We start from the raw sequence: 25,500 nt of genomic DNA on the forward strand, positions 1-25,500 counted from the left end.
AGAATTACCAAATATCAGCTTTCAAGGGATTACAAATAATTTTTCTAAAACTCTTAAAAGGAAGAAGGGATTTTAAGAGAACATGAACCCCAAACATAACCACAGCCTCCTCAATTATCTATGCCAGTGGAGGTAGGTCATACGGGTCCCAAAACAACAATCAAAATCAATGCAAATACTGATAATTTTAAAACATAAAATTATATAGCAGATTTAACTTCTACTCAGTCTCCAGTATCCTTTTTCTCTCCTTCTTCCTCAATAATAGAACCGCTGAACTTTATAGTAGGACACGTGATTTTAGTCAAGCCTTCATTTTCCAGTTCCTTTGCAGCCGCATAACAGTACTGGCCAACAGGGAGTTGTTGCTGTTGGAGAAGTTGTTGTTGTGTGGAGAAGTGCTGGGGGCACATTCCAGGAGGCTTTCAGTTGCTTGGTCCATCCACCACCACCCACAGTCATGAGGACGAGGGCTACACCCTAGGAATGGCAGCATCCTGAGCTGGAAGAAGACTGGATCCCTTGGTACTTACGGTTCAGGACTGCCTACCCCCATCCTTTCACGAGACACTGTTCAGAACAAACATCTGTTGTGTCTCGACCACTGTTATTTTGGGTATGTTACATCATTAGCAGAACCTATCCTTCCATTGTGTCTCCTCTTGAAAAAAACCCTCAGTATCTATACTAGATAGGAGATATACACTGGCTTTAACACAAGGGTATGTGACTGGCTCAATTAGCCCAGCATGTAAAATATGCTAACAGTTAACCTACAAACTTAAATAAATCCAGACAGAGGGCAGAACTCAAATTTTTTCCAAATACTGAAATGCTGAAACCTTCCTCAATGTCTTGCTTCAATATGTGGCAGTCTCTGTCACCATCTCAACCTGACAGCTCAGCATTTAAGTACTGCCTTTTCTAATTCTCACCCATGCAGAGAGGAGCAGAAAGGCTGACTGAGATGTCAAGCCAGAACTAACACAATCAGGTTTAACAACCAACAAGACAGAAAACCTTGAGCACCTCGGAAAACAGCAAATTGTGACCATGTAACACTATCATCTATTCCAACCGAGAAACTAGCAAATTATTCAAGACTAGTTAAGCAAAGAGACAGGAGAGCAGAAAACAAAAACAGCTGGGAAGCATGATATTGTGAACAATCTGGTCTGAAGAGCATTAACCTGATAAGAAATCATGTAGTGGAGAAAACACAAGGTGAAATTTTTCATTAGCAAAATGCAGAGTAAATCAAAATTCTGTTTTAAACATTTCGGCCCACAACTTATACTCAAAACTATGCCAAATCATCCAAGAAAAAAAAAAAGAGTACTCTGATAGCTGTCTATTTTCTAGTGTTATGCTGCAAACACAAATACTTTGGATAGTAAATATTCTATACATTTGCTTTTATATTTAATAATCCATCTATATGCCTATAATTTATCATATTTGCTAAATACGATCATTTATGTCACATGATAATAAGGTAAAATAATTTCTCCTAGTAATTTTCTCCAAGTTGGGTGTGCCATGTTTTTGTCCTAAAGCTTCAAATGAACAATTGATTTCAGGAAACTGGTCTCTATTTGTCACAATATAAAAAGTCTATTCTTACAGCCCCCATTTTTTTAAGTATATATTTAATATTATACATCCAAGGTACTTAATTTTTTTTTATTTCTACAGAGACAACAAATCAATAAGGTTATAGTAAACCGTGACTACCAAATTGTGAATAGATATTATTCTACCATGCTGCCCAGAGGAACTTCAGAATATTATTTGGAGAACAAAGGCCCAAACAACGAACATATTCTGCTATCATCCAACAAATAACTGCTGTCTACTTGAAATCCTAAAGCCCCAAAACCAATAATGAGAAGTATGAGAAACATTACTTCAAAGCGACTATAAATGAAAAAAAGATATTTTAAAAATGTATGCTGATAAATGATAAAATACAAAACATATATAGTTACTTGGGGGAATTAAAAACAGGTCTTGAAATGGACAGGTTAAAAATAATTACTTGTAAAAATACTTTTTTAGTTTTTTTAACGTTTATTATTTATTTTTGAGAGAGAGAAAGAGAGAGTGAGAGAGTGAGAGATAGAGTGGGAGAGGACTGGAAAGAGGGAAACAGAGAATCCCAAGTAGGCTCTGCACAGCGAGCACAGAGCCCAACACGGGGCTCGAACTCAGGAACTGTGAGATCACGACATGTGCTGAAATCAAGAGTCGGACGCTCAACTGACTGAGCCACTCAGGCACCCCAACTATTTGTAAAAAACTTTTAATGGATATTTAATATAGGTTTTTAAACTACCCTATTTAATATAAGTTATATAATTCATTTTCTTGACGTTGCCATTAAATGGGCACAACAAACAAAATGGTTAACCAAAAGAGGAAATCACCCATGTGACTTAAGAAGCCAAGATACCCCAAAAGAAGCAAACAGTGTTAATTTACTCTTTAAAATTTGAAGGCTGTGATGAGCGCTATATTTACCTTATTAAAATATTTATAACCCTCGGAGCACCTGGGTGGCTCAGTTGGTTAAGCGACCGACTTCGGCTCAGGTCATGATCTCACAGTCCGTGAGTTCAAGCCCCGCGTCGGGCTCTGTGCTGACAGCTCAGAGCCTGGAGCCTGCTTCGGATTCTGTGTCTCCCTCTCTCTCTGCCCCTCCCCTGCTTGCGCTCTGTCTCCCTTTCTCAAAAATAAACAAACATTAAAAAAATTAAAAAAAAATACTTATAACCCATATCCAGGCTACTACTATAAAGATCTGGGAAGATGCCCTTTCAGTGGCAACAGAATCATCACCCTAAAATCACATCAAGTCGGGAAATGAGGATGAAAAGGAGTCTCTTTTCACCATCAAAGAGCCAGAGGCAGCAGACAGAGATCAAATGAAGCAAGAAAAAGGCGAAGGCCAGGCAATCCACCTCCTGGGACTGATCCACAAGTTCCTGTGTGTAGGAAAGGAGCATCTGATTGCTGGGTAAGATCTACACACTACCAACCTTCCTGCGCAAAAGCCAGGGTGTGGAAGGAACGAAAGGAAAGAAAATTGCTTTAATTAATTCAGTCAGCAAACACAACTCGTCCCCAAGCATTGAGGAAGCAACAGAGACAAAACAGCAAGGAGCTGGAGGGGGCGGGCAGTGATCGATACTGACACTGACAATGAAAACAGGCGGAGAGGAGACAGAAGGTGAGCTAGTGGTACGGCAGTGTCACCTGAACACCAAAGCAAAGCGCTACCAGATGTCTGGTTAGGAGGTGCCCTATTGTGCAGGTGTGATGGGAGAGAACACACTCATGGGGCCCCCAAGGACGCTCTACTCAGTAGCACGACAGAGTGACAACAAACTTGGAATCTGGAGTTACACAGACGCATATTCAAATCGAACTCCCATAAATGGGAAAACTTGGGCAGTCACGTAACCATCCTTATGCTCCGGACTTCATGTCTATAAAACCGAGAACAGTAATGTCCATCTTGCAGAGAGATGTGTGAAGACTTAAAAGATAATGTCCTTCCGGCTACTGCTTCAAAAAATGTTAATTCTCCTCCATCTGTTATCTATACAGCACACCCAATAACTGATAACAGTGTGGAATACTTTGAACGCTTTTAAAGACTTGCATTGCTTCCAGGGGTGGGGTGGGGGGCGCGCACCCGGGTGGCTCAGTTGGTTGAGCACCCGACTTTTGATTTAGGCTCAGGTCATGATCCAGAGTCATGGAACGGAGCCCCACGTCAGGCTCCGTGCTGGGTGTGGAGCCCGCTTAAGATTCTCTCCCTCTCTCTCTCTCTCTCTCTCTCTCTCTCTCTCTCTCACACACACACACACACACAGCGCCTGGATGGTTCAGTCGGTGAAACATCTGACTTCGGCTCAGGTCATGATCTCATGGTTTATGAGTTTGAGCCTCGCAACAGGCTCTCCGCTGCCAGCACAGAGCCCGCTTTAGATCTTCAGTCCTCCCCCTCTGTATGCCCCTCCCCCTCTGTATGCCCCTCCCCCGTTTGCACACTCACTCGCTCTCTCATATAAACATTAAAATGTATACATTTCTCTCTCTCTCTCCCCCTCCGCCCCTCTGCCCTGCTCACGCACTCTGTCTCTAAAACAAAAAGTAAAAAGAGTGGCACTGCTTCCTAACCAGCACCTCGCCACACCCTCAAATTCAAAAGTCTGGAAATAAAAAGTTAAATCTTTAGCAATGGGGAAAACATGCGTTCGGCACAAACTGGATACCTACACTCCCCAATTAACAATTCAATAAAGATTTATCTGCTAAACAGGCTCAGACGAGAGTTTTAATCTCATCATGAGAGGGACTATCGGAAGGGAGGTCTGACAATGCCCACCGAGTTACCTTTCCAAGGAACGACTCCACCCTGCCTCTTCCCCTCCCTTCGTCACTTTCTCCCACTCAAACTCCCTTCTGACTGCATTTAAAACGTTTTTAGGCTAAAGCAAATGATGACAACAAACAGCCGATGTCTGCCTCAGGCCCCCACTAAGCACTGTCCTCCCGCCTCCCTCTCCTAAAGAACCCTCTAGAGGGAACAACCACCGTGACTTTACTTCTTCACCATCCCTGGGGCAATCTGCCTGTTGGAGGCCACCAAGAGCCCCAGCCCTGGGCTCCAGAGGTCTTCCTGCAGCCACATCCAAGGGAACTATCTGCTCCTCCTCTTCCTGGTCCCCTCGGCCGTGTTTTACACCGCCCACCCCTGACTCAATCCTGCTTGAAATACACTCTCTTCCATTTGCTTCCCTAACATATGTGTTTCTGGTTTTCTCCTAATCCTGTAGCCATTTCTCCTTAGAATCTTTCCCCCACCCCCACCCTCGTGTAAAATTCTACTCCTCTTCTGTCGATCCCTTATTATTTTCATCTCATTCTCTAACAGTGGTTCTTACCCTCCTCTTTATCACAGACCCCTTTGCAGATTTGACGAACAGTGTGGACTCTCCCCACAGACAACACTTCTACACGTTTTGGCATCCAATTGCAGAGAGCTAACCGAAACACCTCCTAGGTGAAGAGGTCCGGCTCTACACATGCTTTCGGCGGGTAATCTCATCTACTGCCGCGACTCAATCCCTTGTCTCCTGATGACTCAGCTCTATCACTGTAGCTCCCATCTTGCTCTGGAACTCCAAACCTGTATTTCTACCTTTTGGACTCCTTCTTGGATGCAACGCAGAGACATCAAACTCACGGATCCACAAAAAAGAACTCCTCGCTGCCATCCGAACCCTGTTTTTTCTTCGTCAGGTGAGGAAGAGACAAGTGGCCAAGGAACACGCCCAGCAGGAAGCAAGGGATTCGGCAGAGGCACCCTGAGCCAGCTCGCTGTAGAAAACTCAACTGGAGGGTTAGCTGGCAACCGAGGGGCAACCCCGACAGGACCTTGGGTGGAAAAGCCAGTCTACAGAAAATAACGAAGCAGGCAGCTGCAGCCGGGAGAAACCGTGTGGCCACAAGGAAAGGGAGGTGGAAAATGTTGTGGCCTTGCTTCCGGCCAGCTTTCCGGATCCCGGTTTCGGTGAAACTGTGTGACTTCCCCCATCGTGGGGTTCTGTGAGCTACGCTGACATCCTTCTAAGAGAGTTTCTTAAATTTAAGCTGGCTTAAGTAGGTTTTTATTGACTGCAAACAAACCATGTCTGGTGAAGTAAAGCACGCACAGAAGTTCAGATCTTAGTGTATGAAGATCTTTCACTAGGATACTAGAACCAATCGCATTCCTGTTATGCTCTGGCAGAACCTTCTAGTGGCTTATTTGTTTCTACAATTTTATCACTGATACTATTTCGTGGGCAGCTTCTATTTAAACATGCGGCTTCTACTGACAACCTACAAAAACACTGCAAAGATTTTTTATTGTCATCTAAGTATAAATGTTTACCACCCTTCAATTTTATCAAAAATATAAGTTAACAATAATTAGGACACATATTCTTACCTAAAATAACTTACAGTCGAAAGAAAAATAGCAAAATTGTCGTAGGTTGTCAGAACATGATAAACTGGATATATTTGATTCTGAACACGCAGAATATGCAAAAGGTATCTTAGAAGATAGGTATATATACACATGTATACACACGTATACACACATACATAAACATGAAATTCTCTTATGTGGGCAAAAAAAATTAGGCAAATGGAAAAGGAGTCTCAAAATTATACTTTCCTAACATTACGAACACACTAACCATGAGCACATAACCACTCACCAAAATAAGACATCTCATTCATTTATATGAAAACAGGTATCTGTTTTCTAAATACCTTATGAGTAAACCCTCTTAAAACTATTAATGTTGGAGCACATTCACTCTTGGTGTGCCACATAAAACCTCTATTACTAATGTCTGATGAAAGGCGTGGTTTGGAGATATTGTTTTAATGGCTGTATAGTGCTATCATAAAAACACTCAAGAAGAGATCAAAGATATGTCATTTTCAGAAAATAATAACTGAGATAGGAAGCTGATACCAAGTCACAATCCTCTGAAGCTCACTACCTGCAATGAAACTTATCAAACAGTAGCTAGATGCTAGAAGGAAAGAAGCACTGGATGTAAGACAAAATCCTCCTGGCTCAGGAGTTCGGGCACGTCAAGTGCCTGGCCCTTCCCTCCTCCTCCTCCTCCTCCGGTGGCCGGTACAACCCACATAAGATCCTTCACTGATTGTCAGGTTATTTCTTCTGCAGATTCAGTTTCCTACACACTGGTGAGTACAGACTGCTGCCTCCAAAGGCATTACACCTATAACAACTAGAATCCCAGGGGCCCCTGGGTGGCTCGGTTGGTTAAGCATCTGACTTCGCTCAGGTCATGATCTCGTGTTTCGCGAGTTCGAGACCTGCACTGGGCTCTGGGCTCACAGCTCGGAGCCTGGAGCCTGCTTCAAGTTCTGCATCTCCCTCTCTCTCTACCCTTCCCCTGCTCATGCTCTGTCTCTCTCTCTCTCTTTCTCAAAAATAAACATTAAAAAAATAAAATAAAATCCCAAAAGGTATTTTGCAATCATTTACAGTAATAATTGATTCTTGCAAGAAACGCCACTGGATGCTAAAAATGAGTGAAAGTTTGTTGGTAAACACAACCAGTGCTTACCGTCTCCAAGTACCTCCGCACAGATTACTTACTAATTACTAAGGGGAAGGAAAAGAAGTTCATTACAGCAGAGAACCCTACTACCACTTTAGGTGAAAACTGCCACCGCTAATAATAGGGTTATTATTAAACCCACTCAAGAGCTTCCTGATAAAGACCCTAAGAAGAACATGACATCACCTCTGTGGCGTTCCTGCCAAAATGCATACCCTAAAGCTAATCGGGAAGCAAACAAGACAGACTGAAAGTGAGGAACATTCTACAAAGCAACTGGCCTGTAGGCTTTAAAAATACCGCTGCTAAAAAGAAGACAAAGAAACACCAAAGCACTGTTCTATTTAAATGAGACGAAAGAGACTCAGTAACAAAATGCAGTGTATGGTCCTGGACTGGACACAACGTATTTGCTACAGACACCAGTGTAAACAGTGGACGGGGCAGTGTGAGCTGTGGGGACAGCAGCGTGTCACTGTGCTATGGTGACAGGAGGAAGCCAGTTCCTGGGAGTCAGGTGCTGAAGTACTTAGGGCCACAGTGTAATGTCTGCCCCTTACTCTCAAACAGTTTAAAGAGAGAGAGGCGGAGGCGGAGGCGGAGGCGGAGGCGGAGGCGGAGGCGGAGGCGGAGGCGGAGGGGGAGGGGGAGGGAGAGGGAGAGGGAGAGGGAGAGGGAGAGGGAGAGGGAGAGGGAGAGGGAGGGAGAAACACACCAATGCAGCAAAACTTCAACAAGTGGCAAAACCGGGTGAAACACGCAGAGGTTCGTTGTTCTGCTCCTGCAACCTTTCACTACATTCTTTCCAATTAAAAAGTCACAAAAAAGAAAGAAAAGAAAGCGTTGGTTCCTTTCCTACCTGCCTTCTCCTCTGCCACCGGAAGGGTGGGAACCACATCCCAAAGCCACAGAGCAGGAAGCTGAGCGCTGCCAGGTCCGTCAGGACCTCGTGAGCCGCTGTACCAGCTCGGGACTTGCCAACAAGTACGGTTCACGGCACGTGAGGCTAAGCCCCTTGCGCCATAAAGAGAAGCCGAATGGAAACCAATTTGACAGTAAATTTCATATATTAAAAAATAAAAAAATAAAAAAAAATAAAAAAAAAAAAAAAAGAGAAGCCGAGAAGGAATAACACCGGTGTTCACATGACCGTGGCTGTGTTGAGTCTCCCTGAAATGCTAAGGCCAGGCGCGCGACTTCAGAGGTGGCCTTGAGCCATAGGTCAGGCCCTCCAGGCCCCCGATTTCCGTCCCGGGGACCCCGCTGGGACCTCCCACGCCAGGGTGTCTCTTTACGAGCCCTCCCTACACTGCAGCCTCAGCTTCGCCAACTGACTCCTTCGTCACCCTCAGGCTCACCCCAGGCGTCGCCTCCTCAGGAGACGTCCCCTGCGAAGGCCCGGGAGGATGAGGCACGGTCCCCAGGCTCCTGTGACACGCGCTCACGCCTCCGTCACAGCCCTCGTGGCACGGCACTGAACCCGTGTGCGGTGCCAGGGTTTTCTACTTCGTATCTATCCTAGCGCATATTCGCTCATCTAACAGGCATCTCGTCCACGCCTAAGTTAGAGACGAGAGTAATGGTTACAGGGATACCAGCAAAGACCCCCTCCACCGGACAACGAACGGCACGGTGTAACCAAATGCTAAAATGTTTCCTCGCAAGATATCTCTGGGCTGTGTGGCAAGGTAGGGAACACCGTCCTCCAAAACACCATTTTCGCTCAGGCATCTGCCAATACCCGCCCTTAAGGAAAGTGGGGCAAGAATCTTCTGAAGGTACAGAGAAGTCCAGGGACACGTGCTAGAGCTTTGATGGTGTGTAGGTGTAAGAAACCTGATCTTTTGGGACCACCTCTGAGCCCTGTACTGACACTTTGGTAGCTTTCCTCTGAACTCGCTTTTAAAAATACAAGTAAGGACTGGTGATGAACATTATTTAATTCATATGAGAGATATATTAGTAGGGACCCAATGCATCACTGCGTAATTCTTTTAAAATGCAAATTTAATAAAATGTAGGGCGCCCGGGTGGCTCAGCGGGTTAAGAGTCCGACTTCAGCTCAGGTCATGATCTCATGGTTTGTAAGTTCAAGCCCCGCGTCTGGCTCTGTGCTGACAGCTCGGAGCCTGGAGCCTGCTTCGGATTCTGTGTCTCCCTCTCTCTCTGCCCCTTCCCCACTCATGCTCTGTCTCTATCTCAAAAATAAATAAAACATTAAAATTTCTTTGAATTAAAAAAAAAATGTAATTGGGGAGAGTGGGTGATGGGTATTGAGGAGGGCACCTTTTGGGATGAGCACTGGGTGTTGTATGGAAACCAATTTGACAATAAATTTCATATACTGAAAAAAATAAATAAATAAAAATTAAAATTAAAAATTAAAAAATTAAAAAATGTAATTAAAGGATATTTACATCTAAATCTGTCTTTGTTAAGATGACAGGCTTATCATCATTTTTTTTTTAGTCAATTCCTCAAAATTTCAGTGGTAAGAAAACCTATCAATTCATTTCTGTTATCCATGAGATTCCCACCCCCCCCCCCATCAAGATGCAACATCTGGATAACATACTTAAAAGGAAACCAATAAAATAATTCAAAAAAGTCATTAAATCTCTTAGATGAGTAAATAGAAAGTTTGCTTAATCTTTCTTTCTTTTTTTTCTTTTTTTAATTAAAAGAGGGGCAGAGAGAGAGAGAGAGAGAGAGACAGACAGAATCCAAAGCAGGCTCCAGGCTCTGAGCTGTCAGCACGGAACCCACCATGGGGCTCGAACCTATGAACCACGATCATGACCTGAGCCAAAGTCAGATGCTTAACCGACTGAGCCACCCAGGCACCCCTATTATTTAATTAGTTTTTAGCATAATTTATTCTATTGAGCTTTATTGATTATTTCACATACACACACAGCCCATGAAATGAAATATTCATGTGACCACAAAAGTAACTGTCCCACCCACTGAAAAGAGAAAAAGCACTTGAAAGCAAAGCAAGTTAGTTCATTTTTCTCTGCCTTCCCTTCCAAGACTTTTCTTTTGTTCATGTTTAACTGACCCTTCAAAACCCCAACCAGCTGTTTGTCTGTTTTAATCCTAATCAAATAAAACCGCAACATGAATTTGATCCACAGAGACTTACACTAGTCACATGCATTTATGTGTGAAATCTGCATTTGATTTTATACTTAATTATAAAGTACACAGACTCCATTACCCATCAGTGTTTTTATATTCTTTACTGTGTAAATGCTTACTATTGACCTTCCCAAATGTTTATTTAAGCTGGTACTTTGCAACAATTTCAGATTTATGTCCTGCTAGCATCTCCAAATCAATTGCAATTAAGTGGTACATAGTGTCCAGACAAATTGATACAGCCTCAAAATAGCTCCATCTAACTAGCAAAGTAGAAGCAACGTTACCTGGCAGACTGGGAGCTATTCCATCTGATGGCGAGACAATGGGCTATAAAGAATTCCTCTTTTCTTGGAACCAGTTTTGATATACTTTTTAATTGAGTTATATTTCTTTCCAAAAAATACACAAAACATATGATACCAAAGACATTTGCAAAGGTTCTTCCACCAAAAATGTAAGAATAATATGGAAAATTCCAGGCACCCAATGAGTGACCACAAATTTCTAAATTGAACCTGGAAAATGTTAAACCTGGAAATGTTGTATGTTTATTAAAAATCACATGGAATGTTTTAGTAACATGACAATTAATGCTAAAAGGCTAATGCACATAAGGGTTTTTTCCTTCAGTTCACTTCATAAGTAGCTATTTTAATCACCGTATTTATGGCTATATACTTACCGAATAACTAAAATATTCTAAGCAGACATAAACATCAGAGAACAAAGTAGTATCAGTCACACTTGGCTTGGTGAGTCCTCTGTAACATTGTTTACCTATACATAAAGTATCTGGGGAGAACACCACTTATAACTTCTTACTCTGCTTTAAAAAAAAATTTGAAAAATAACCTAGGAACAATAGAAAATTCTACACAAGATCCTCTACCTACAAAATTCAGTGTTTCTTTCCTGAAGTCCTGAGCTGTCCATATGCACATACTGTGGCTTCTGAATTAGAGGCTGATTACATTTAAGATCATTCTGTAGGAGAAAAATGATGATATTTTATGATGTTAAGTTATAAAGTAGAGCCCGAGGGTACGTATAAAAGTTCTGTAGAGTACATTGTCACTGTTTATATATATTTTGGCAAGTTTATTAACATACAAGTTCAGCGCTGCTCAAAGAACAGGAGCACACCACGAATACACAGCGGGTACGGGAAGGTCAGAGAGCTGCCCACCGTTTGCAAGCAGGGCTGTAAGTGCGACTGACCCGCTCCAGACCCCCTGAACTGAGGAGACGCCAAGGGTGTGCCAAGTGTCCCCTCCCTCCCTGGCAGCTCCACTCCAGCCCCCCGCCATTCTGCTCCCCATCCGCATCGAGGAGGATTTTCCATACCCATTCCATACCCATTCCCATCCCCATCCCATCCCCATCCCCATTCCCATCCCCATCCCAATACCCATCCCATACCCATCCCATACCCATTCCCATACCCATCCCATACCCATTCCCATACCCATTCCATACCCATTCCCATACCCAGTCCCATACCCATTCCCATACCCATTTCCATACTCATTCCATACCCACCCATTCCATACCCATTCCCATGCCCATTCCCATGCCCATTCCCATACCCATTCCATACCCATTCCCATACCCATTCCATACCCATTCCATACCCATTCCCATACCCATTCCCATACCCAGTCCCATACCCATTCCCATACCCATTCCATACCCACCCATTCCATACCCATTCCCATACCCATTCCATACCCATTCCCATACCCATTCCCATACCCATACCCATTCCCATACCCATTCCATACCCATTCCCATACCCATTCCATACCCATTCCATACCCATACCCATTCCCATACCCATTCCATACCCATACCCATTCCCATACCCATTCCCATACCCATTCCATACCCATTCCCATACCCATTCCATACCCATTCCCATACCCATTCCCATACCCATTCCATACCCATTCCCATACCCATTTCCATACTACATTTTCCATGTAAATGCAGGTGTCAAGGGGAAGGGGAGAAACCCCAGCCATTCCAAGACCTGCAAAATTCATGATGCGACTGAGAAATCAACCACACAATCGTGGAAAAGAATTGAGTATTTTCACACGATACACAACTCTATACTCCTTCGTTACATAAGCTCAAACCCACCTCTACATTATCAAAAACTTAACATGTAACTCCCTAAAACAGAATCAAAATCAAGATCCACTGACAGCCCAGTTCTATCATTTCACGAGTATCCGATTTATACTTAAATGTAATTTTAAACTTATGTTTAAAACAAAAAAATAGTAAAATATTAACTTTACTGTATCCAAAATTATGACTTAGACTCATAAACAGAAGCTTTACGGAGTAATGCAGTATTTAAGAAATCTAAAAATCATTTCGGGTAGACGAGTACAAGAAAATCCAGAGTGTGCTGGAAATCTCAAAGTGTGGCCCAGGAACAAAACAACAAGTCCAGATAAGCATGCGAAAATGGCATGAGAGGCTGCTGCTGTTACCATTGAGGCAGACTTTTCTCCCACTTTTAAATCTATGATTATATTTTAAATATTTTCAGCTAGTTTATTTCACTATATAGTACCAACATAATCATTTACAGAAATTCATTTTAAGTAAAACCAACAAAATGCTAAGAGGAAACAAAGTCAATTGTTTTCATGTTTGTCTTTGATGTGAGAATAAACAATTCCAAGAAAATTTTGTAAGATTCAATCAGCAGACATCTTTAGCACACGAGTACCATATTGGGGGGGGGGGGGGGGCAGGGAGCGTCTACTTTAGGCAAGTTGAAAGGCAGTCTCTGCCAGCACGACTTAACAAGACAAACTGGATATACCCGCATAAAGATACAGATTCAAAATCCTTTTCACATTTGAAGGCACCCCCTGCAGAAGATTTACTTTCCAAATTGCATTCTATCTCACGTTAATCTGATATTCTAAATAAACTGCTATTTACTTGAGCAATTTTCATTCTCTAGCACAAAGAGACATGGAGATACACATGTCACAACAAAATTTCTTTTCATATGGAAATTTCTTTAAAGAGAAAGTGTAAGAAAATATTGACATTAAGCTTCTCCGTTCAAGGAGGTTTACCATAATTAAAACAAAGTTACAAGAGCTTAGCACATAATTAGGGGGGGGAAAGGGTATCTGCTCATCAGCTAGTCGGAGAGCTAAGAAACCAGTGTCTAACGATAAAGATGTTTACTTTTTCTTTTTAATCATGCATTGAAAAATGTAACAAGAAACTAAATCAAGTTCCTAAACTCAAGGAAATATCCCAATTGCAAACGAATCACCTTCAATGCATGAACACTGAAACAACAAAAATTCTCAACCAAAAAATTTCCTCCACTGGCAAAGAAAAAAGGTCATTTTATCTCACACCCCTCTTTTCTCCTACATCAGAAATACAGATTTAAAAAAAAAAAGCTAAACCCAACAATAAATACTTCATCAGGAAGAACTATTACAACGAAATTCTTTTAGGGGCGCCTGGTGGCTTATTCAGTTAAGCGTCCAACTTCAGCTCAGGTCATGATCTTGCAGTTTGTGAGTTTGAGCCCCGCATCAGGCTCTGTGCTGACAGCTCAGAGCCTGGAGCCTGCTTCGGATTCCATGTCTCCCTCTCTCTGTACCCCTCCCCCGCTCATGCTCTGTCTCTCCCTCTCAAAAATGAAGAAACATTAAAAAAAAATTTTAATGAATTTTTTTATTAACAAAACAGGAATTATACTTCAGCAACCCTAATATCAACAAAAAGGGAAAACGAAAGCGTGTTTCACACAAGACAAATGTAAGTGTGCTGGATGCAACAGCCTCGAACTCTACTAAACGCCAACATTCTTCAATTTCGAGAAAGAGGTGCCAACCAAGAGATACAAAGCTACTAAGTAATTCATTTGCGTTGAAAACGGGGCTCATGGTAAAGTGAAACAAGGAGAGAAAATCAGTCTAATATTCTGTTTTTTACTGACAGACTTGAAAAGTGTTTTCCTCCTGCTAAATATTAGATAAAAACCATTTCTGATTGCCCTCTGCTTTGATCCCTTTCTTCTTGAGCCGAGGATATAAAAACAAGTAAAAATGCTTCCAGTCCATCAAGTGCCGCCAGCACGGGCTCTGACATCTATCCAAGGTCATCTACTACTCGTCATCTCAACTTTCAGTGCTCCGATCCAAGCCACCGGCCATCTCTACTCTCCACCGCGGTGAGAACCACTAAAACGGTTCTTTGCTTTCAACACTTACCCCTCCACAATCCATTCACTAGAGAGTAGCCTCAGAGATCTTTTTAAAACATAAATCCAATACTGTCATCAATGGCTTTCAACTCGTCTTATGAAAGAGTCGAATGGCGGCCTACAGGCCCCTACATGACCGGTTCCCTGGCAATCTCGCCTTGCCCGTCTTTTTCCCATGCCGGCCCTCATACCACTCGCAGTCACAGTCTCTCCAGCTTGGCGCTGTTAACACGGCAGGCAGGACGCTTCTTGGCTGCGGGGGCCTGTCCGTGCATCACAGGACGTTTAGCGGCACGGCTGGCCTCTAGCAACTTGTACAAGTAGCATCAGTACCCCTGTTTTGTCTCCAGACAACCAAGGACGTCTCCAGGCACTGCTTTTAAAGAAGCCGAGGGCTGGTTCCCCTCTCATTCCCTCTACCTGAAGTGCTTGCCCCTAATAACTTGGCTTGCACGGCTGGTTCCTTATCACGACGGTGTCAGCCTGGCTGTTCTGGCCTACTCCCAGAGGCCTTCTCTATCCACCCTATGTAAACTTGCACCTACCTCCATCATATCTGTAGCCCGGCATTTAACGTAACAGGGTACAAAGTAAGTGCTCAAAAGAATCGTTGAAAGAATGCATACATGTGTTGTCAGTATTTATGAGAAAAGTGCTTCAGTGGCGAGATCATAGTATGTAAAATAAGATGCCACAGCAGCACTCCGGGACGGTCCCCTATACTGTGTTTCCCTGCATCTCTCAAATGCACACCTACCAATGTACCTTTCATGCTTTCCTTTGAACGTACTCATACCATTACCGTCAGTAACAGGGAACGTGTATTTGTTCACAACGCCTTAACAGAACAGTCCACCACCAGAGCATCCTTCCAAATGGTGGAGAACAGAAAGGTATGTGAACTGTTCAGTAGAGCATTGAAGGCACTAAACACCCAACCCGCAGCTAAAATTAGCCATGGCAAAGGGAATTCTGGTAGGTTCCATTACGGACACAAATGGCTCACCGTTCTATCTTAACAGTCACTCTTCGGTCTATCTTAAGTGGGTACAAAAAGGTCAACAATTTTTATTTGAAAAGTAAAAACTAATGAGAGAAAAACATGACTGTGGTTATTTCAAAAGCAAAAGGCTATAATGAATGAAATGTGAGAGCTGAATCTTAGTGTTTTCACGTGAATGTAAAACTGTTCAGGTTAACCATATTCTAAAGAGTTAAGCCATGTGAAATTGTAAAGCCTCTGATCAGTAATCCAACCGGATTCCCCTCAACTCCAAAAAAGACTGATTCCCTCAAGCCGAGAATGTCCTTTTAGTTACTTCTGCAAGTGTTTTTGATATTAGTACTTTGAATACTCATTTTTTGAGAACATCAACGCAGTTGCTCTCTTAAAAATGACGTCGTTGCCCTCGATGGCCGAAACACATTTCTAGGTATCTGATCAAAACTGCTGATTTAAAAAGCCATCATTCATCAGAGCGTTCGCATAAGAACTTTTGCAAGGTGCAAGCGAGATGTTGCAGCTCGGTGGGGGAGGGGGAAGAAAAGCCAGCACGTACCAGTTGTGCACCATGAGTTTCTGCACGGCCAGAAGAGCATTGTAGCGAACCTGCTGGTCCTCATGGTGCATGTGGTTCATTACCAGCTGCTTCCCGCCAAGCTGCTCAATAACCCTGCGGAACAGAAGGCACTTTGTGAAGATGCGGCAATTACTTCCCAGCTCCCGCTGTCAGCCAGCAGAAGGCCAGTGTAGCAAAGTGACTAGGGACTTTAAAGACGAAAGTTACAATGTGGTAAGTAAACCGACACGCGTCTTTAAAACATTTTTTTTTTCTGAATCACAGATTTAACGTATTCCAAGATATTCTCTCTTAAACTCCCACTGGTGAATCCGGCTGTCAGTCTCGTTGCCTAATCCAGGCACATCTCATCTACCTGGGTATCTCACAGCCTGCTGCAGTCTTCTGGATCCTGTTCTCGATCACCGTTTTCTAAGCTGCCGAGTGTTACAACTTCTTCATTGCCGGTATTCGTGGCTTGCTTAAAACCGGTATACTAAACACCATCTAATGTCTGCACCCGTATCAGATCAGTATCCAGTCCACCGGCTGCCGTGCTGGGAGACAGCTCAGACGCAGACAGCAGGGGACACAGGGTTAAAAAGCACCTGGTGGAAGCCATGTTAATTTCCTGAGAAAGACTCGATCTTTAAGACAGCCGCCCTCTCTTACAATGATGCGATATGCCACGTGATGTCCTGGCCAGTGAAACAGAGGAGGAAATTCCGACTGTCAAGGGCACCCAGATGACTGCCAGCCGACACCGCTTTCTGTCGCTGTGTCCCCTACCACCATGAAAACCCCCGTCACCACAGATGCACAAATGAAGTGAAGATGCGATTCGCTTCGCGAACAGAAAGAGGTTCTGTGTGCTGTTGCGAGGGTGCGGCGACAGCTGTGGGGGCTCCTATGTCCACACGGCAACGTGGAGCCCGCAGCCACACCGTCGGTGGACAGCAGCACCTCCACACACAGTCGGCGATAAGGCACTAGGAACTCTGGCAGAGGAAGACGGTCCCGAGGATGGGCAGATGGGGCAAGCGTGAGAGAGCAGCTTTTATCTGTATACCTTTTTATACTTCCTTTTCAAAACACCTCTTTTGAAAAATGTACTGACATCGAGGGGGAAAGAACAGTATAATTATAAGCGAACATTAATCGCTTGCCATGTGTCAGGTCCTCCGCTTTAACACATCACTTTAACATCAGCTCTGCCCTTTCTCAGATATGTTCCACTGAGTCATTTAATCTAGTCAATCCCTTCCTGGCAAATGAAGGGAGCCCGGACACTTCCTTCACGGTATGGTATTAAGCCCAAAGGCCGTAGAGCCCAGGTCCCCGCAATACGGTAAGCCCGTGTCTGCTGCTATGATGATGATGAGAGTGATCACGGTGAGGGTGATGAGGACGCAGGGGCTGTTCCCCTTCAACCTATTCTCCTCACTGTGGTCAAAGTGACCTTGCCAAAAATCTAAATTGTCACTTGCCCTGACTAAAAACAAAACAATGGCTGACTGGGTTCTTCACAGTCTGGGCTGGACTTCCTGTCCAAGCGCCTCACAGAGCACGGTCGCCTACCTGTGCTCTCTGCGCGGACTCCCTTGACCTTCTTTCAGGTCCTTCAGCCACAGGGCCTTAGCACATGCTGCTTTCTCTCCCAGAAGTTTTCCCACTTCATATGACACATAACTTCTATTCATCTTTCAGATCTTGCCTCAACTGTTCCTTCCTCAAAGAAGCCTTCTCTTTCTCCACTTTAATCCCCCAAATATGCCCTTTTCGTGGCACTTTGTATCTTCCTTTCATTGTATTCATGAGCTGCAATTTTGTACCTGAATGACTTTTTAAAATATTACATGTGTCTCCCTCATTATACAAGAAGATCCATGAAAGGCAAATCTATGCGTGGTTTTGCTTACCCTCTGTTCCAAAGGGCTCAAGACAGAAGGCCCTCGTCAAACATCTATTAGCCATATTATTACATTTTATTAATATGTACATTAATAACAATGTCTATTATCACCCAGTTTATTTTTCTCCAAATGACATCACTAAAGGACCGGTAAGCCTTCAAAAAACAGAGGCCTTTACTGCAGCCAAAGTGCCTGAAGATAACCCTCCCTCAACTGCTCTAGCACACTATTACTAGAATTCCAAATAATTGTGATAGCAAACATTTACACAGCACTCACTACCTGCCGGCCTGCCATCTCTGCACCTCCCATGATGAACTCTTCCAAGAGCTGTGAGGGGTCTAGGCTGGCCATCAGGATAAACAATAGAGAATGGAGATTTAAAAGAGAAATACGCAAGTCCAGGGTAACACTGAAGAAGAAGAGAGTCACAAGGCCCAACATGCCTTCTTCTCACATATGCGCAAGACTCCCCCACTGCCGCGCTGCAAAATACGGACCTGCCTACTCTGATGACTTAACCGGGCATGAGTTTACCTGACGTCTTTGTAACCAGGCTAATTTTTTGGAACTGCTGAAACTGATACGTATACATGTATGAGATGACAATAATAATATGAGCTCCTCTGCCTCAGTACCTACTGAGATGCCAAATCCACAGATATGAGACACTAACGGGAAACCGTGAGAGCACGTCACATACAGAATTTATAAAGAACTCTAGAGATTTTTAATCCCCTTAGGGATTAAATTCTATTTCCAACATTAAAGGATCCAAGGAGGGGAAGGACGGTTTCTGAGTGTTCTGTAGAACGTGACGGGCCCCGAGGTAGGTCCCTGCCCTGCAGAAAAGAAAAAGGTGCTGACGGCTTCCAACCCCACGCCAAGTAAGCCACACACAGAGGCAGGGAGGACAGTGGCCTGGTGCCCGACAGCGGCATGAGCCTGAGAGGTCACAGTAACCCACAGCAGCAAAGAAGAGGGGGCTGCGTCAGGATCGGCCGACGTTCCCAGAGCCTGGGGTGTCAAGAAGTTTGAGTGGCACCACGAGCCGGACGAAGCACACGGCGGCTCGGCCCAACCACAGGGGCTGCGGGGGGTGGCCCAGAAAAGGGGCCTCCGACGAACCCAGAAAAGTGCTCCCAAGAGAAATTACCAGCTTCAGACATCCAGCAGGGGGGAGAACATAAAGCAGCCATCCACAACAGCAAGCAAGAAACCCCCCCGCTCCTCCCCGTCGCCTCCACCTTCTCCGCTCACCGGCCTCAGGAAGACTGAGGCAACGGCAGGTAAGCTCAGGGAAACAGAGCCAGGAAGAGGAGGGACTGTGGGCCTGTACCTGCCGAGGGCATCGCAAAGAGAGACGTCCTTCCTGTGAGTACGCAGCGAGAAGGACTGCTAAATGTCTTCAACCAAACGCTTTCCGTGATTTAAAACGATCACGGGGCTGTCATCTCGGCCTGAGGGGGAAAGGACTGCAACCCACCTAGGCTTTCATCCAAAGGCATGGAAAGATTATCATCACAGAATAAGTTTCAGAAGGGTTTGGGGGGACAGATCCAAAGCCATTCTTACTTCACTGCAAACTGCCTACTCAGCTGCCCGATCTGTGTGGGTACGGATGAGCCACTTTGTGGGGGGGGGGGCTGGCAGGGCCGGCTTCTGTGTCCTGCTGTTTAACCCAACAGCCCCGTCTCCCCCTGCCCTTGCCTACCCCTCTCAGAGGGACTTCCGTGCTTCGAGAGTTTGGAAGCAGGACTCTGAGACACTCATCCGCTCCCTCTTTTCTCTTCCACGCTGTCCAGTGCCCCCCGGGGTTAATGGGTTCGGTACCAGGAAGGCACAGCACATTCCCCAAAAGTGACTTTATGGGTGAAGATTCTAGTTTGGCTTCTATCTGTTATCTCCGTTGTCAAGTATTTCAAATAGCTTGGAATTCAGGCAAGTAGGAAAGGAATTCTTTACCGGGCCCCCTCTGGATACCTCCAACACAGAAAATACAGCCGACTCTCATTATTTATGGTAGTTGTGTTCTCTTAAAGTCACCATGAACCCTGATTTAGTGAATACTGAGACTCCTAGGGGAAATACAGGATTACGTTCCTGCAAGCCTCTGGTCACGACATTCTTATCAACCTGTCGATACAAAGCCTTGTTTTACATGTTTCTGTTTGAAGACAACTGATTTAACCTACGTTGTTGACTCATTAACATTGAACTCACGGCCAACAGCGCTAGAACTGCCTGAATGAAGCTTATCTAACGTATGTACTTCCTCCATAAGGCACATCACAGCCTTCTTGTACTTAGCAACACTGAACAGCACGTCAGCACGATGCCCGGGGGCCATTTCACACAGTGAAATCACCAACAAAAAGCACGAAAATGCAAAATACATGACACTAAACGAATCCCAAGAAGGACACCGGCTTACAGCACAAGAGCTAAGACAAGAAGGCAGAGTATCGCCTTGTTTGCCTAGCTGTGCGTCCAGCAACGCAAACGTTCGTTCCTCTGCTCTGCACACGTCCACAGATGATCTCGAAAGCATGAGTATTTGGGGATTATCAATAAATTTTAACCAATGGGCAAATTCACAAATATAGAATGCATAAAAAACGAGGATCAACTGTATGTGAGTAAATATAATCTCAGAAAGCTGCCATATTGTATGTGAAATATGATGGATTTAAAAAACAGAGATCATATACCATTTATAACAACAACGGTAACATTTTTATAGGTGTCAGCTATAGTTTTTACATATAACATATAGCTTCACAGTTTTTACTTCATGTAATCCTCACAGCAAATGTGCTGCCTACTCCTCTATAAAGTGGTTTTTTGACATTTTAAACCCTTGCCCCTTTATACTATCTTCTCATTACCAGTAGCAAGTAAATTTTGAAGACTTTGGCTTTTAATAATGTACATTATTACATTTATTATATTATTTCATAGTATTCATATTATATTATTAAGCATATATATTAAGTATTCGTATTATATTATTATATCATTTTCAAACCATAAACATTACTGCCCTCCACTCCAGAAATTCCAACAGGTCTCACGGAGTGGACACACAACCTCCACTCCACTGAAACTCACTGCTATAAAAGAGACAGACGTTTCCCATCTTCTAAATTTAATTGAAACACCAATTCATTTCAGATTATACAGGATGTCCAAAATCACTGATGTGTGAAAAAATGGTGAGAAAAGAGGATTTCCAGTTAATATATTAACACAAGACATCATTAAAAAGACAGGATATTTAAATGATTTGATTTAGAACTAGATCCGAGCACTTTGTTTATAAGCTATTGCCTAATAGGGAAAAACTTGCTAACTGTATTTCAAAACAAGTTGAGTTGGTAGCATGTTAGGCTTTAAAGACCTAGAATACATGGTTAACAAGCTCAGTACTGGTTAAGAACTTTTAAGGAATGTACCAGCCGGTGAAACACAGAAATGCAATTTTAGAGTAAGCTTTAAAAATCCTAAAAAGCACAGAACCATTTTTGTTTGTTGTAAAGGTCTTTGTCCTCTCAATGTAATCCTGTAATATATAACATAGTCACATAAAAGACCCTGGTAAGGATTCTACTGTTTAGCATTCAATTCGTGGCTAATGAAATCATATCACACTGTAACACATTATAACATATTATGATTCCACAACATATTGCTAAAAATGGTTAAGTTGCATGTATGATTTCATTTACACGCAAGCAGGTACTCTCACGTCCGTGTAACAATACACCCTCTAGAGTCTACAAGTTTAATGGCACAGAAATCACTATTCTGTTCACTGTTTTGTATTATTCTAGTTTGTTCCCCTTAACATTTTTAAAAACTAAAATAATACAGGAAAATATTTACCAGACTTCTGAATGGGCAAGTTCTTTCTAAGCATAAAAGTAGTGAGAGAAACCACAAAGGTTTTCACTGGAATGTAAAACATTAATGCCTAGTGAATTAATGAATTTCAATATATGGTAACTGAAACGTACATGATAAAAATCTTATGAATAGAATAATACTGTAGACAGCAAACTTTTAAGATGTCTGCCTTAAATGTGGCAACTAAATTCCCTATAAATCAAATAAGCAATCAAAATACAAATTGAAAAGCACCAGGTACCAGTTTCCCCTGTGAGAGTTTAAAGAGAAATGAATACATTCATTGCTGCTGAGAGGGTGGTAAAGACACTATTCTCACATGCGGCTGCTTGGAGCCTGAATTGCCCTACATTTAATAATGTTTTTCAGATCTCAGAAGTACTTGGGGCGCCTGGGTGGCACAGTCGGTCAAGCGTCCGACTTCAGCCAGGTCACGATCTCGCGGTCCGTGAGTTCGAGCCCCGCATCAGGCTCTGGGCTGATGGCTCGGAGCCTGGAGCCTGCTTCCGATTCTGTGTCTCCCTCTCTCTCTGCCCCTCCCCCGTTCATGCTCTGTCTCTCTCTGTCCCAAAAATAAAATAAAAAACGTTGGAAAAAAAAAAAAAATCTCAGAAGTACTTATATACTTTCTCTCATGGAATGTATTTAAGGGACCAGAAAAAAAGGAAATAATCAGAAATGTTTGCAAAGACGTTCGCTGTGTTTTCATAATAATGAAAAGCGGGAAACATATCAAATAGCCACTGGTAAGATTTGAACAAATTGGAATACTTTTATCTATAGGTAGCATTACTTATATTTTTAAAAATTTGTCGATGGGAAATACGAAAAAATGAACAAAAATAGGTCACGAGAGATATTATAATCAACATTTTGGGAGAAAAATGTATGCATAGAGGGAAAAAAAAGCAAAAATAAATAAACCATTATTTTTACCTCAGGGCTGCAGTACTGTGTTTTCTTTATTATTCTTTTCTGTCTTTTTCAAGTTTCCTATAGGAAGAATGTTACTTTTCGTGATAATTCTCATTTAGAAGAGAAAAATTAATCGGGTTTTACTGGTAAAAAGTTAATGCCACCCTCAGAACAAGCTACTAATTTTTATTCGTATGTGCCATGTTAGGCTTTGTACGAAGAAAAATAGAGATATTTACCTCATACAGAAGTGTGCATTTTCAAAGAATAAGGAATGCTTTTGGTAGCTCTTCCTCTCCAATTTATTACGCCCTACTGCGTGCTGAACAATATGCCTCGTCGGACGGAGTTTCTCTTTTTCCGAGTTCACAGCCCGGTGGGGCGGGGGGACACAACCAGGTCATCTCTGTGCACACAGCGGATGATGCCACAGACTGAGTACACGTGTGGGACACTGGTCCGTGCACAGAAAATCGGACACGTTTCTGTGCTCTGTTTTAATGGCAGTGTGCTGGTTCGCCAGATTAAAAAAAGAACTCCTCCGTCAGTCGGTACTTTTACCTGCAGACACAGAAACTTGACTACCTAGTTAAAACGGTGAAAGAATTCCCGGAGAGGCCGCCACGGCTCGGAAGGCTGGGGAGCCAAGCGTGAAGGCTCGTCCACACCGAATCGCAATCAGGCTACCAAAGCAGCAGCCCGGCAAGTGTGCCGCCCGGGCGAGGCGCAGGAGCCTACGTTCACACCGCCGGCGCCCGGACACCGGGTGCTGCTGCCTCGCTCCTCGTGGGGCCTGGCCACGGCGGCTGCCCGGAGGCGATGCCTGCTTATCCCCACTGCCCTCCAGCCCTCACTCCTGCCGGAAGTCCGGGGCAGGGGGCTCGGGTCGGCTGAGCTAGGCCGGAAGCATGTGGCCGGAAGCAAAGGAGTTTAGGAGAGCACACTGCTGGCACCTTTATCCTCTACAGTGAAGGGGAGCACGTGCCTTGGACGGCGGGAACTTCCTCGGATATAGGAAGACTGTTTATTTATTTATTTTTTATTTACTTTTTAACGTTTATTCATTTTTGACAGAGGGAGACAGAGCACGAGCGGGGGGGAGGGGCAGAGAGAGAGGGAGACACAGAATCGGAAGCAGGCTCCAGGCTCCTAGCCGTCAGCCCAGAGCCCGACGCGGGGCTCGAACTCACGGACCGCGAGATCGTGACCTGAGCCGAAGTTGGACGCCCAACCGACTGAGCCACCCAGGCGCCCCTAGGAAGACCGTTCAGATGCCGCACTCCTTAAAGGAAAAGAAAGAGACGTGTTCGCTGCGGCATGCCAGGTGGGGGTGGGGGGGGGGTGCACTGGCACAAGCCCTAGGAGGGCGTGCCGTGCGACGTTCTGCTGGTCGGAGCAATCGCACTGGCCCCCACTCGTGCCACCGAGTTCTGCAGGCAAAGGGGCACGCTCTCCCGGGAGCAACTCTCGGGCTCTAGTCATCGAAGTGTGGTTTCTGGGCGTCTGTCAGGGCCACCGGTGGTCTGGTGCCCTCTGAGGACAAAGCACTGGAACAGTTTTACTCGCACCCCATCATACACATTTGAAAAATAAGGTTAAGAAGCCGTGTTTGTTTCTGTGGACCCTTTACAAGAACTGAACTGGCAGGCACAGTTGACAGGGCAAATTCATTTGGGCCCTTACTTTTCATGCTATTTCCATTTATCGACAACAATTATTAACTTTGCAGCTGGGGAGGGGAATTGCTGTTACGTTGTGCTCTCCACCCAAATTCACAAAAACAAGCTATCGAATCAAAAGGGTTTCTTTAGACTACAAAAAGGAGTCGTGAAAATAACAACAAATATGTAAAACAACAGCGAACAGGACCCCGTTTTGAATATCGTCTGTAAATGTGCTTGGAAAGACAAATCTGAGTGTGATGAAAGAAAACGACAGGCAGGAAATAGGGTATTTAGTACCGAAATACTTATCACTGGACCAGCAGTACATTCACCTGTCGCCTCCAAAACATTTCCGATATGAAACCTTGTCAACTGACTGATTTTACCGTGTGAGATGGAGAAAGGGCCAAAGTTCCAAATGAGACAACATTCTGACATTCCTGCTGTGTGATGAAGGGTACAAATCATTCCTAAGAAACCCGCCAAAGGAAAAAAGTCCACCGCAAAGAACATCCTGTTCTTAGAGAAAGCCACATTTCCTTTCTTTGTAATGTTTAAAATCACATGATGTCAAAAACATATAGTGGAGAAGAGTACAGCTGAGCCTTGAAACACGGGGCCGGGGGAGGTTTGCACACCAACGGCCCCCACAGTTAAAAGTCAACATACCACTTTTGATTCCCCATAACGTAACTACTCATGGCCTATGGTTGACTGGAAGTCTTACTTATAACAGTCAATGAGCACATATTTTGTATGTTATATCATATGCTGTATTCTTACAACAAAGTTAAAGAAAAGGAAATGTTAAGAAAATCATAAGACAAAATACATTTAAGCGGACCCACAGAATTCAAACCAGTGTTGTTCAAGAGTCAGTTGAAACTGCTATCATGCAGGACAGCAGATGCTTTTAACAACTGGACAAAATTACCCATTTCACTACTTTATCAAACACCTAAACAGTACTTATTACTATGTGCTGAGTGC

At 43.8% G+C, this 25,500-nt stretch overlaps 1 protein-coding gene across 3 annotated transcripts in view; it reads right to left on the minus strand.

Moving 5' to 3' along the window:
* Nucleotides 1-25,500, minus strand: part of ATP6V1H (ATPase H+ transporting V1 subunit H) — a 110,773-nt gene that overhangs the window by 11,484 nt on the left and 73,789 nt on the right. For 2 of the 3 annotated variants that reach the window (XM_019435247.2, XM_019435246.2), the window contains one exon: nt 16,113-16,226. The exons of the other annotated variant lie outside the window; for it this stretch is intronic. In XM_019435247.2, the coding sequence (XP_019290792.1) occupies nt 16,113-16,226 (114 nt within the window). The remainder of the gene's footprint in view (nt 1-16,112; nt 16,227-25,500) is intronic. 3 annotated transcript variants of the gene reach the window in all.

This window comes from Panthera pardus, unplaced genomic scaffold (assembly GCF_024362965.1).
Source record: "Panthera pardus isolate Hobbes unplaced genomic scaffold, ASM2436296v1 HiC_scaffold_7, whole genome shotgun sequence".
Classification (NCBI taxonomy): Eukaryota; Metazoa; Chordata; class Mammalia; order Carnivora; family Felidae; genus Panthera; species Panthera pardus.